General features: G+C 43.1%; 1 protein-coding gene and 1 long non-coding RNA gene across 4 annotated transcripts in view; one reads left to right on the top strand and one right to left on the bottom strand.

Annotated features, from left to right (window-relative positions):
- Window positions 1-5,594, bottom strand: part of FAM98B (family with sequence similarity 98 member B) — a 53,570-nt gene extending 47,976 nt beyond the window's left edge. Inside the window, exon 1 of the mRNA XM_056545944.1 lies at window positions 5,457-5,594. Coding sequence (XP_056401919.1) covers window positions 5,457-5,494 — 38 coding nt within the window. The 5' untranslated portion in view covers window positions 5,495-5,594. The remainder of the gene's footprint in view (window positions 1-5,456) is intronic.
- A 19-nt stretch (window positions 5,595-5,613) lies between these two features.
- On the top strand, window positions 5,614-10,112 carry LOC130295312 (uncharacterized). 3 transcript variants are annotated; one of them, XR_008848769.1, is made up of 5 exons: window positions 5,614-6,772; window positions 6,958-7,134; window positions 7,464-8,471; window positions 8,563-8,688; window positions 9,266-10,112. It is a non-coding gene; the product is annotated as an uncharacterized LOC130295312 (long non-coding RNA). The 3 variants fall into 3 exon arrangements; XR_008848770.1 differs by having other exon boundaries at window positions 5,615-7,134; window positions 8,627-8,688; XR_008848768.1 differs by having other exon boundaries at window positions 5,615-7,134.
- Window positions 10,113-13,774: the final 3,662 nt, after the last annotated feature.

Genomic DNA, 13,774 nt, shown 5'->3' with positions numbered 1-13,774 from the left:
AAATACCCCATGTGTGGACATCAAGTGCTCTGCTGGCGAACTACAATGCTCAGAAGAGAAGGAGCGCCATTGAGCTTTTGGAGAGTGAATTTGTTTGGAATGGAAGTCAGGGGCCAAGTGCATTTACAAAGCCCCCCGTGGTACCAGAACAGTGGACCCCCCCCCCCCCCCCACGTGACCCTATTTTGGAAACTACACCCCTCACAGAATTTAATAAGGGGTGCAGTGAATATTTACATTTTTCATTTTCACGGACAACTTTTCCAAAAATCTGTCAGACACCTGTGGGGCATAAATGCTCACTGTACCCCTTATTACATTACATGAGGAGTGTAGTTTCCAAAATGTTCTTGCACCAGGGGGGCTTTGAAAACACACGTCGCCTTCAATTCCGGACAAATTTTCTCTTCAAAAGCCCAATGGCGCTCCTTCTCTTCTGAGTATTGTAGTTCGCCCACAGAGCACTTTACATCCACATATGGGGTATGTTCTTACTCAGAAGAAATAAGGTTACAAATTGTGGGGGGCTTTTTTCCTATTTTCCCTTGTGAAAATGAAAAATTTAGGGTAACACCAGCATTTTAGTTAATAAATGTTTTATCCATTTTTCCATCCAACTTTAATGAAAATTCTTCAAACACCTGTGGGGTGTTAAAGCCCACTATACTACTATACTAGTGGTGGGCGGTATGACCATAAATGCATATCATGGTATTTTTGCAAGTTATAGCGGTTCCACGGTATTTAACGGTATTTCCCCCCCCCCCCCTCTGAGGAACTAATCATATGACCCCCAGGCGTTGCTATATTTATCTAAATCCCCCCCCCCCCCCTCCAGGCCACCGGCGCTTAACATGAATGAAATGCGGCCGCGGCACTTTAACCCCTTAAGGACTCAGCCCATTTTGGCCTTAAGGACTCAGACAATTTAATTTTTACGTTTTCATTTTTTCCTCCTCGCCTTCTAAAAATCATAACTCTTATATTTTCATCCACAGACTAGTATGAGGGCTTGTTTTTTGCACGACCAGTTGTCCTTTGTAATGACATCACTCATTATATCATAAAATGTATGGCGCAACCAAAAAACACTATTTTTGTGGGGAAATTAAAACGAAAAACGCAATTTTGCTAATTTTGGAAGATTTCGTTTTCACGCCGTACAATTTATGGTAAAAATGACGTGTGTTCTTTATTCTGAGGGTCAATACGATTAAAATGATAGCCATTATTACATACTTTTATATTATTGTTGCGCTTAAAAAAAAAAAATCACAAACTTTTTAACCAAATTAGTACGTTTATTATCCCTTTATTTTGATGACCTATAACTTTTTTATTTTTCCGTATAAGCGGCGGTATGGGGGCTCATTTTTAGCGCCATGATCTGTACTTTTTTTTGATAACACATTTGCATATAAAAAACTTTTAATACATTTTTTATAATTATTTTTTGAATAAAATGTATTAAAAAAGTAGGAATTTTGGACTTTTTTTTTTTTCGTTCACGCCGTTCACCGTACGGGATCATTAACATTTTATTTTAATAGTTTGGACATTTACGCACGCGGCGATACCAAATATGTCTATAAAATTTTTTGCGCTTTTTGGGGGTAAAATAGGAAAAAACGGACGTTATACTTTTTTTATTGGGGGAGGGGATTTTTCACTTTTTTTTTTACATTTTTTTTTTTTTTTTTTTACACTTGATTGCTAATACTGATCTGTTCTATGTATAGGACATAGAACAGATCAGTGTTTTCGGTGATCTTCTGCTCTGGTCTGCTCGATCACAGACCAGAGCAGGAGACGCCGGGAGCCGCACGGAGGAAGGAGAGGGGACCTCCGTGCGGCGTTATGAATGATCGGATCCCCGCAGCAGCGCTGCGGGCGATCCGATCATTCATTCAAATCGCGCACTGCCGAAGATGCCGGGATCTGTATTGATCCCGGCACCTGAGGGGTTAATGGCGGACGCCCGCGAGTTCGCGGACGTCGGCCATTGCCGGCGGGTCCCTGGCTGCGATCAGCAGCCGGGATCAGCCGCGCATGACACGGGCATCGCTCCAATGCCCGCGGTTATGCACAGGACGTAAATGTACGTCCTGGTGCGTTAAGTACCACCTCACCAGGACGTACATTTACGCCCTGCGTCCTTAAGGGGTTAAAATGAAGGAAATACAGGACGCCGGTGCTTTAGATTAATGAGATGCGGGCTTTGTTGCTTTAAAATGTATGAAATGCGGTCCGCGGCACTTTAAAATGAATGAGATGCGGGCTGCGGTGCTTTAAAATGAATGACTTGCGGGACGCTGGCGCTTTAAATGAATAAGATGCGGGGAGATATAGTTATGCAACAGCTGGAGGTATGCAAATACAACTCCCAGCATGCTGATACAGCTGTTTGGGCATGCTGGGATTTGCAGTTTTGCAACATCTGGAGGGCTACAGTTTAGAGACTACTGCACAGTGATCTCCAAACTGTAGCCCTCCAGCTGTTGCAAAACTGCAAATCCCAGCATGCCCACACAGCAAATAGCTGTCTGTGGATGCTGGGAGTTGTAGTTTTGCAACATCTGGAGGGCTACAGTTTAAAGACCATTGTATAGTGGTCTCAAACTGTAGCCCTCCAGATGTTGCTAGGCAACTCACCGGCTTCCATATGATCCAGGGAGTCAGCCGCACATCCGTCGCTGTCGGATGGGTAAGTGGTTCTTCGATGTCGGTCCTCTATCGGTTTCCCCGTTCTGCCCCGCCTATTGTGGGTGGGCAGAACGGGGGAAACCGAAATTTAAACCCCCCGCCTCCGATCTGCTATTGGTCATTGCTTCTTGACGACCAATAGCAGGGATAGGAGGGGTGGCACCCCTGCCACCATAGACCCGTATGACCCAGAATCGCACAAATCGCAAGTGTGAATTCACCTGTGATTTGTGGCGATCGCCGACATGGGGGGAGGGGGGTCTAATGACTCCCCTGAGCATTTGCACGGGATGCCTGCTGAATGATTTCAGCAGGCATCCCTGTCCGATGCCCGCCTGGCGGGAACCGGAACTCCCCATGACGTACGCGTACGTCATAGGTCCTTAACCTGTTAAGGACATAGGACGTTCTCTAACGTCCCCACTACCTGGGCTTTAATGCCCAAGGACGTTAGAGAACGTCCTGTTGTATTTCCGATCTCTGCCGCGCGCCGGGCAGAGATCGGAACTGGATGCCTGCTGAAATCTTTCAGCAGGCATCCAGGGCAAACGCTGAGGGGGGCCATGTAGGCCCCCCATGTCGGCGATCGCCACAAATCGCAAGGGAACTCGCCCTTGCGATCTGCGGCGATACCGGGCCGATCGGGTCTCTGGGACCCGACCGCCCGGTAATTTCACATGATCCCGGCTGTTACAGACAGCCAGGACCATGCTGAAGACTAGGAGCGAGGTGGCAAGCCTGCCACCTCCTCCGATCCCCTGCGATCCGTCGGTTAACTAACCGACCAATCGCAAGGGGGGGGGGCGGTTACTTCCTCCTGTCCTGCCCGGCCCCTTGAAGTCCGGAGAGGACGGGAGGAAGACCGGAGGACGCGGCGGGGGACGGGGGAGTGCCGGGGACCGGCCCCGGTACTTACCTCGTCCCTGAAGACCCGTATCCCGGCGAGGAAGACGGCGGCGGCGGCGACAGGTGAGTAGATCTTCAGCCGCGGTCGGGCCCTTTACAGCAATGCACGTCGCCGTAAAGCGACATGCATTGCTGTAATGGGACCCTGTAAACTACAACTCCCAGCATGCCCAGACAGCCCTTGGTGTTGTGGCACCATAGGGGCTTCGTAAATGCGACATGCCCCCCGACCAAAATTTGCTCTCCAAAAGCCAAATATGACTCCTTCTCTTCTGAGCATTGTAGTTCGCCCGTAGTGCACTTCAGGTCCACTTATGGGGTACCTTCATACTCAGAAGAGATGGGGTTACAAATTTTGGGGGGTATTTTCTGCTATTAACCCTTGCAAAAATGTGACATTTGGGGGGAAACATTTTAGTGAAAAAAATTTTTTTTTTCTTACATATGCAAAAGTCGTGAAACACCTGTGGGGTATAAAGGTTCACTTTACCCCTTGTTACGTTCCCCAAGGGGTCTAGTTTCCAAAATGGTATGCCATGTGGGGATTTTTTTTTGCTGTTCTGGTACCATAGGGGCTTCCTAAATGCAACATGCCCCCCCAAAAACCATTTCAGAAAAACGTACTCTCCAAAATCCCCTTGTCGCTCCTTCGCTTCTGAGCCCTCTACTGCGCCCGCCGAACACTTTTCATGGACATATGAGGTATGTCCTTACTCGAGAGAAATTGGGCTACAAATATAATTATACATTTTCTCCTTTTACCCCTTGTAAAAATTCAAAAATTGGGTCCGATACAGGGGACGGAGCAGCGTGACGTCATGGCTCCGCCCCTTGTGACATCACAGCCCGCCCCCTTAATGCAAGTATATGGCGGGGTGACGACTGCCACGCCCCCTCCTATAGACTTGTATTGAGAGGGGATAAGATGTCTAGGGGCGGAGTACCCCTTTAAGTACCAGAGTGCCATGACGTAGGCATACATCAAGGGTCCTTAAGGAGTTAAGGAAAGACTATAGAGAAGACGTCACCTGTAATCACTGATATTGTGTATTCTCCTCACTATGTCCCATCAGAGGAGTAGTAACGTGTGAGTTCTGCAGTAATGATGAATGAAACAACAACTCCCAGCATAACCTTACCACTGCTTAGGTCATACTGGGAGCTGTAGTTTTACATTGTAAAAGTTTCTTTAGTGCTTTCCCCTCACTTGGAAATTGGTATATTTGATTATTATACTGGAAGTACTTTTCTGTGATTCTTTTCTATGATTGAAAGAACAGGCTAAAATATTACTTTGATGGTGGGCAATGTGGGGTGACACCAACCCTAGCAACACCACTGCATCAGCTAGAGGCACACTGATTGGAAAACACTTAATAATAATGATGTTTATTTTTTTTAAAGCACCAACATATTCCACAGCACTTTACAATTCTGACATTATATTATTACATGCTAAATATTTAAACAAAGAGCTAGCGCCCTATTTAAAAGGGGTATTCAGAGTTAACATTTTCTTAACCCCTATCCACAGTGGAATGTTAGATCACAGGAGGTCTGACTGCTGGGACACCACCATGACCTATAAAAAATAAAACTCTTCATTTGTGCTCTGACTGCCCCAGCTGTCATCTGTGGAGAACCTGAAAACAAGCCATCAAACCACCTGCAGCGCCACCACAGGGGACATAAGGCATTACACCGCATCGCACGAGAGGGATGCAATGCGGAGTATCCGGAAGCCCGCATACAAGCCCGGTCATTGTCAGTCCATGTGGTAAAGGCTGCGGTTCTGCAGCTCCGAGCGTCTCCTCTAGCTGTGCCTACACCCCATACATTACACTCACCCCAAGACCTCCAACGTGTCCAGTAAATCCGCCTCCATCGCTTTACGGCACTAAAAAATTATACAAATTGGGGATCTGTACAGTACAAAACCCCGGCTGCAGTCAGGAGCGCTTTTTCCAGCGGTTTCCGGTACAGCATTAATACGCATCCGTGCCGCAACATAACTTCCGGTGCATAACGAACACGTGACTAGAGATCCCACTATAGATAGGCTCTTCTGCTCCCATAGTTAGCGCTGTAACTGTATCAGGAGCCGGGCATTTTCATGTGTAGTCTCTGGGCTCCTAGTCCGGGGTGTCACGTATATAAGGAGTTGTGGGCACATGGCGGAGGCTTCTCCAGAGCAGACAGTCACATTCAGTCTTTTACTTTTTCCAGCACTTAAAAAAGTGAAAGAAGACGTGACTGGTGGATATGGGGGCTATGGGGCAACGTACAAAAGCCCTACAGAGCAGTGTTCCAAACTGTGGACCTCCTGCTCTTGCAAAACTACAAATCCCAGCATGCCCACCCCCCAGTCAGATCCAGCTGTTGCAAAACTACAAATCCCAGCATGCAACCCCCCCAACCAGTCAGATTCACAGACTGGGGAGGGGCGTTACCCAGCAGGCATTACATAATCTGAAACCATAGAGGGGAGAATTTCCTCCTGCGCTCTGCTACACGAGCTATGATTGGCTAAGGCTGCTGTCATGTTTTTGAGAGACATGTTGCATTTAGGAAGCCCCCATGGTGCCAGAACAGCAAAAAAACACATGGCACACTATATGGGAAGCTACACCCCTCAAGGAACCTAACACCTCACAGGTGTTTGGCCACTTCGTTAAAATCGGATGTAAAATAAAAATAAAAAATGTTCCACTAAAATGCTGGTGTTACCCAATTTTATCATTTTTTACACGGGGTAATGGGAGAAATTGGGTTACAAATTTTGGAGGGCTTTTTCTCCTGAGTATGGAAATACATCCACATGGGGTAACGTGCTGGGCGGGTGCACAACAAGGCTCAGAAGTCATAGAGGTCTGTTTGCATTTGAGGCCTATGGCATATCAGTAGCTGATGGGTATAGAGGTAAAGAGGACATTTTGAATGCACAGGTGTTTTCCTTGTTTGGGAAAATTGCACTTTTCAACCTATGCTCTGCTTCATCTTTCTGGGAACAGCTAACATGTGACCCTGAATTTTTGCCTGGAAATACAACGGGGCTCATTAGAGGGAACTCTCTTTGCATTTGAGGCCTATGTTTCTTAGTAACCTATCAGTAGCTGACTGTTACATACATTCAGAGGAAAATAAAAGAAAGGAACACCCACATGTGAGCGTATTACAGACACTCTCCCCCCCCCCCCCCTGGGGAAGGTGTATAGGGGGGAAGTGGACATTTGGAACAGATGGGTGTTCCCTAAATTCCACCTGGGTGTTCCACCTGGGCAACCTATTATTTTGGGGATTGGGAGCATGTGTGAAAAGGCGAGTACATTTATTGATTTTTCCTTGCAGCCCTTGGTGACGAACATACCATCATATATACGAGATTCTATGCATCTAATGCAGCAAATTCAGGACATGACCCTACCGGAAGGCACTCTACTTAACACTTGTGATGTCGAGTCTCTATATTTGAACATTGGACATGAGGATGGTATACATGCTGTGACACACTTCCTGGAACAACAGGTAGACCATGATTCTGATTTTGATTTCTTTATCATCAAACTATTGGATTTTGTTCTACGTCATAACTTTTTCCTGTTTGACGGACAGTACTATTTGCAGACATCAGGCACGTTGTGCCCCCTCATACGCCAACCTCTTTTTGGGGTGGTGGGAGGGGGCACACGTGTACCCATCGCCGCATTTCAAACATGTCTTGAAATGGTTCAGGTTTATAGATGATATTCTGTTCTTTTGACATGGATCGGAGGATGAATGTATTGAGTTTATTTCATCTCTCAATCACAATAATCTGAATATCAAATTGACCTATAACATCTCTGTGTCTACAGTGGACTTCCTGGACCTACAATTAACATTGACAAATGGCCATCTGAAGACTAACCTGTTCCGAAAAGCTACCGCCACGAATAGCCTGTTACATTATTCTTCTTTTCACCCGAAGCATAACTTGAAGGGGATACCCACGGGCCAATTTTTTAGAATTAAGAGGAACTGCAGTGAACCAGCAGATTATAGGAAACAAGCCCTTGATCTGACTAAAAGATTTAGGGATCGGGGGTATCCCAAAAGAATTGTATCACGGACCTATCAGAGAGCAAATGACGTGGAGAGACAAGTGCTACTGAGAGGTGCTCAAAGAGAGCCAGCGGAAGATGTCTTGAGATTTATTGCAACATATAATAACCAATGGAGGGACATTGAGAGGATCTTGAACGCTAATTGGCTCATTCTACTTTCGGATGGCCAAATAAAACCCAAAATACCACAAAAGCCATCCCTGGTGTCGCGGAGAGCCCCGAACCTGGGAGATATACTCACCAGGAGCCATTTTCAAAGGTCTACTCAACGTATTGGTAGGGGCTCGGGACACCAAGGATCATATCCCTGCGGTGACTGTACGGTTTGCCAGCTTATGATACCTAAAACTCATTTTGTCAACCCTAAGAATGGAAAACAATATCGATTAAAAGGATATGTCAACTGCAAGAACACCAATGTAGTGTATGCCATTATCTGCCCATGTGGGATGGTATACGTCGGACAGACTAGCCAACAATTGTGAAAGAGGATACAGAAACATATTTCAACCATTACTCTAGCCAAGAGGGACAAGGAAAGAAACAAATTGCTAACCTCAGTTGTGAACCACTTCTTGGAACATCATAGAGGACAGCCAAAAGGTATGCAGGTGGTCGGACTGGAAAGGGTTACAGTTGACTTGAGTGGAGGACCCATCAATAATAGAATTTTCCAAAAGGAGTCAAAATGGATATATGAACTGGAAACAGTAACTCCATCAGGACTTAATGAAGAATTATTGTTCACTGGCTTTCTAGGTGAGTAAATGAGCTGATATTTGTAAGAATCCTCCTGGTGGCTAAATAATATGTATATATAAAAAAATGTTTCTTCTTTCTGTCACTCAAGGGATCTTGCTTGGCATCTAGAATTAGTATGCCACAAGATCTCTCAATGTCTCTTCTTTACACAGATACTCTATAATGGTACTGAGGAACACGTACTCCATCAGCAGCCTGCAGCATCACTTTAGAGGTATGTTATTGGGTGTTTAGTTGGATAATGGGTAGAAGTTATACATGGGGAGGCATGGATGACAGGGAGTGTGTATGTTCACAGTGTGGTTGACACGTGTGAGTGTATAGGTCACGCTTGAATATGACACATCACTATTATCACACACATCTAGTACACATCTTAACATAATATTATTTATCACATAGTTGTAGTTCATAGACTCACTTATAACCACATACACTTATCACATATACATTATTTATTATATTATAATTTTAATTACTGTACACAATTAGTACATGCTACAATTCAACACATAGTTTTTCACATAGTTCCAGTTCACATATTCATATATGATCACACTCACTTATCACACATACATTATTCACAACAATTTTTTCACACATAACACATTATTCACCACATAGGTATTTGAGTCAGTACACATCAGCAGTTTCACATGACATCTGCACAATTAGCTAGCCCGGGTGGTAGTATGGTTGCAGGTGGTAGCAGCTGCAGTACGGTGGTATCCTGACAACCAGGTATTGATAAAGGGTGCCTTATACACATGTCATTCCTTTGTATCCTTTAGTATCTGTGTTACCCCCCATTGGGATCAAGTATGACGGTTTTGAGAACAGATGAGGATTACTGCATGAATAGACGTAGAGGACACCAGGAGAACCTTGGATACACCATAGGGGGATATCTCTCTGAAAAGAAGAACAGGCCTGAGATGAGTTAGGAGAGGGAATATTTGATAGAAAGAAGAAGCGAAGAACCGGCCTGAGAGAAGTCATGAGAGGGAATATGTGATGAATTGGAAATGCGGCCTACACTATTTTAGGTGGACCACTAATTCTCCATGACCTTTACAGGAGGACTACTATTACTACTTCACCATACTGGTATATATCCTCTGGACCTTTTTTTTAATTTTTTTAATTGTATTTTTTGGGGGGAGCAGAGGATTGGATTTGTCAGGTGTATTATATGTATATTATATGTCTTCACAAATACTCATCATCTACATGATTGGATTAGCTTATGATTGGATATATTAATTATAACAGATTACCTAGGTATGATTGCTTATTTATTATTGTTGCATAGATTCTTTTGCTATATCTCTTGTCTGGATGCTGAATAGGGTGCGCGCGGTTTGCCATGTAAAGTGCTTGTTGGGACTTATATATATTATGGTAACTATGGGGTTATGGGGGGACTATATAGTTTTCTTGTGAAGTGGTAGCTATGCTCCTAATGATTGGATATCCAACAATCCATGGTCTCACACATAATTATAGATGAAGTTGGGTTATATATTATAATATAATAGGGGATGGGATACACTTCACCTTGATATTTATCTAATATTTATAGATGCTATTCACTACTAGCTATGTATTATTTACTATTATTGATATGAATGTTATGATACTCAATTGCATATATGTGCATGTATATATATATATATATATATATATATATATATTACTTGCATATGTATGTTATATATTGTTCACTCACTAATTATGTATATACATTTTATATAATCATTTTTTATAATTACTTTTATATTGAGTTTTTCACTTATTAATCACATACATATAATTTGTGTATATATGTGCATGCATGTGTATGTTATATGTATGTATGGATATATATATATATATATATATATATATATATATATATGTACATAGATGTTATGTATTATCGACTGTTCTTTTCACATATCAATTTTATATATATATATATATATATATATATATATATATATATATATATTTTATATTAATTCTTATAATCCTTTTTATACAGATTTTTTAACGTATTAATTATGTATATGACTTCATGGAAGATATGAAAAAGTAGAGGGCACTCACCCAAGGTCTGAAGAATCACATCGATTTATTCATAGCAAAAAAGTGCAGTTTGGAACAAACAAAGACAGGACGGACGGGTTCTGCAGGTGAACTCAGACAGGCAATAGTACCATTTCGCACCGAAGCGCTTCAACAGAGGCCTGTTGAAGCGCTTCGGCGCGAAATGGTACTATTGCCTGTCTGAGTTCACCTTCTGAACCCGTCCATCCTGTCTTTGTTTGTTCCACGCTGCACTTTTTTGCTATGAATAAATTGATGTGATTCATCAGACCTTGGGTGAGTGCCCTCTACTTTTTCATATCTTCCATACAGTCTTGTACATGAACTGTTACCCATAAGAGTGAGCACCACAGGCTGATAGTGGTTTCGTTGGAAGGAGCGGTGTAGCGCAAGCTGCGCTGTAGAGTGGGACTAATTGCAGGAGGCTACAGCTGTTGCCCGAAGTTGCATTTCTCTTTGCTATCTTTAATTATTTATATATATGCACATATATAATGTGGGTGTATGTGTGTATGTATATGTATTTTGTATATTTTAATATATATATATATATATATATATATATTTATATATTTGTATTTCATATATTTTTATATATATATATATATATATATATATATATGTTTAATAATTTTTTACACATATAATATATAACTTTCTATTTATATTATAATACATTTTTCCCACTTTGGATTTATGGTGTTAATATTATTTAGATTAGGGTGTAATTATGCAGATCTTATTATTATTATTATTATAGTGATGGGACTAATGGAGTATTATTCAACTGGGTTTAAGTATAAGGAGCAAGTAGTTACCAAGGCAATATATAATCATGCATAAGTATATATTTTCCCAACTCCCGACTATAAACATAGTACTAAGCACCTTCTGCCCAAGCGCCGATATGTCATTCAGTGCTTGTTCTTCTTGTACCAGCCTTGTAAATATTTACTAATGCGCATGCACTTGTGAATTTGGAATTGTGTATGCGCCTGCGCGGAAATATGTGATCACATGACCCGACACGTGACCGCTCTAGGTCACGTGAGCGGGAGAGCGTCATCGTATATGTTATACGTAGCGCTATGCACGATAGAAGCACAGGAAGTGGGGCTTGGAGTGGGGCAGAAGCTCCATATGGTCGCGGCGCAGTGTGTAATGGCGGATGGCGCACAGGAAGTGGGGCTTGGAGTGGGGCGGAAGCTCCAGATGGTCGCGGCGCAGCGTGTAATGGCGGATGGCGCGCTCACCTGTCCAGCATTCAGGTAATGAGAATATGAGTATAAATATGCAATAGAGATACAAGGACACAACACCCCTGAGGAAGTCACCTAGTGACGGAACGCGTGGGGTTCCTGTACCCAGTCCCCCTCTTTTGGCATCATTGCACCTCTGCTCCTCTGTCTGGTTGTGGTTTGCCTGTTTATTATATACCATTTAGTTGTTTGCATCTTAGGAATATTGAAATTATTCTAAAGTCTATACTCATATTCTATGCATTGATGTGATTGTAGCATTACTATTGTGTATCTAAGTGCTATAGGCAACACAGACAGGGGTGTATTGTATAGTACATTGCATATTGTATTGTGTATTTGGTATTTAGGGAGACGGGTATGGTGAAAGGGGGGTCATGGCCCCTTTCCCATGTTGTGTCATGCTCCTTGTGAGCAATTTTTTATTGATTTTAAATGTCTCTTGTTTGGATATTGATTTCTATATTTTGTTAATAAAGAATTTATTCATATATTGATCTTTGGGTGTGCACTGGTTACAGTTATTCTTGTTCTCCGTTGCTAAATTTATTTTCCAGGAATGGATGGTGTAGTTTCGGGAAAATGAAAATTGCACCTTTACTACTGATATGCCAATTATGTTCCTTGTGTGGCTGTCCCTAACCTGTTACCTCAAATGTGCACCCCGCTGAGGTGGGGAGAGAGCGCTGCGCATTTGAGGCAACATGCAAACCCCCAATGCTATTGACTCGGTGACCCATGACCCATTTTTTGGGGGGGGAAAATCAAGAGATGTTATAAGGGGTGTTATGTAAAAAGTTTTTTGTTTTTTTTTGGGTCGTTTGGGTTTAAAATATGGAAGACTCTGGACTGGTACATTGGGGTAAAATTATGGGAAATTAAAATAAGGGAAAAGGATTATAAATTTAGTACTCCATGGAAGTGTGATTCTCCCTGAAGCAATCTTTTGCACAGAGGCCTGGGCAAGTGTTTCACTGAGTGGTGGTGTCCTTCCGTATCCCCCTCTTGCAAGATACTCTGCATTTTTTGGGGGATCGTCCCTTCTTTCCAGTGTGGGGGACCTTACCCGGAAAGTGTTGGCCTGGGCCTGGGAGTTCCAGAGGTACTCTGACCCGCTCTTTCCCGATCGCCAAAAATCAGCGCCTTTAGAACTTCCTCTTGGAACTGAAGATATGTCCTTGTGTTGCCAGGGTACTGGGACAGTACAAAAGAGTTGTACATGGCAACCTGTACTGCATGGCATTTAATAGTTTGCGGACTTGATCAGAGAGATCAACTCCCCCATATACTGATTGTAGTCCAGAAAACAATCAGGATTAAAGACCGTTGTTGTGGTACCTCGCACAGGGACAGGGGTGCTGCCATTACCATGAATTGTGTTCAGCATAAGGACATCCCTCTTGTCCTTATACCTGACCAGCAACAGGTTTTCATGGGTAAGGGCACTGGACTCACCCCTGGGGATAGGTGTCTGGGGTCTAGATCAGGAGGCCTTCTTGATTTTTCCAAACAGTCCCACAAGCGACTGTGGAGCGGCGAGGGATGTGAAAAGAGGGATACTAGTATAAAATGTATCCATATAAAGGTAGTAACCCTTATCCAGCAGTGGGTGCAAAAGGTCCCACACATTTTGCTGCTAACACCCAGAGTGGGAGACATTTTGGGAGTTCAAGACAGGAATCTTGTCCCTTGTCCATTCTAAACTTGCAAGTGTACCCTGAGGTACTCATGCAAAGTTTATACATTTTCACGCCATACCTCACCCGCTTAGTGGGGATATATATGGTGCTGCACTGTTGTGTCCTTCTGCTGTACAAAAATAAGATTTTTCAGTGGACTGTAGTGCATTTTTCTGCCCTCATACGTGCATACCACATACCTACTTCAAAGCGGTCTACTATTTTGTATCTGTAAACCTGTAACAAGTCTAGATACTGGGAAAGTCCAGGCAAA

Source organism: Hyla sarda, chromosome 11 (genome assembly GCF_029499605.1).
Source record: "Hyla sarda isolate aHylSar1 chromosome 11, aHylSar1.hap1, whole genome shotgun sequence".
Classification (NCBI taxonomy): Eukaryota; Metazoa; Chordata; class Amphibia; order Anura; family Hylidae; genus Hyla; species Hyla sarda.
Note: the sequence above shows the minus strand (reverse complement) of the source record. Positions and strands in the feature narration are given on the sequence as shown.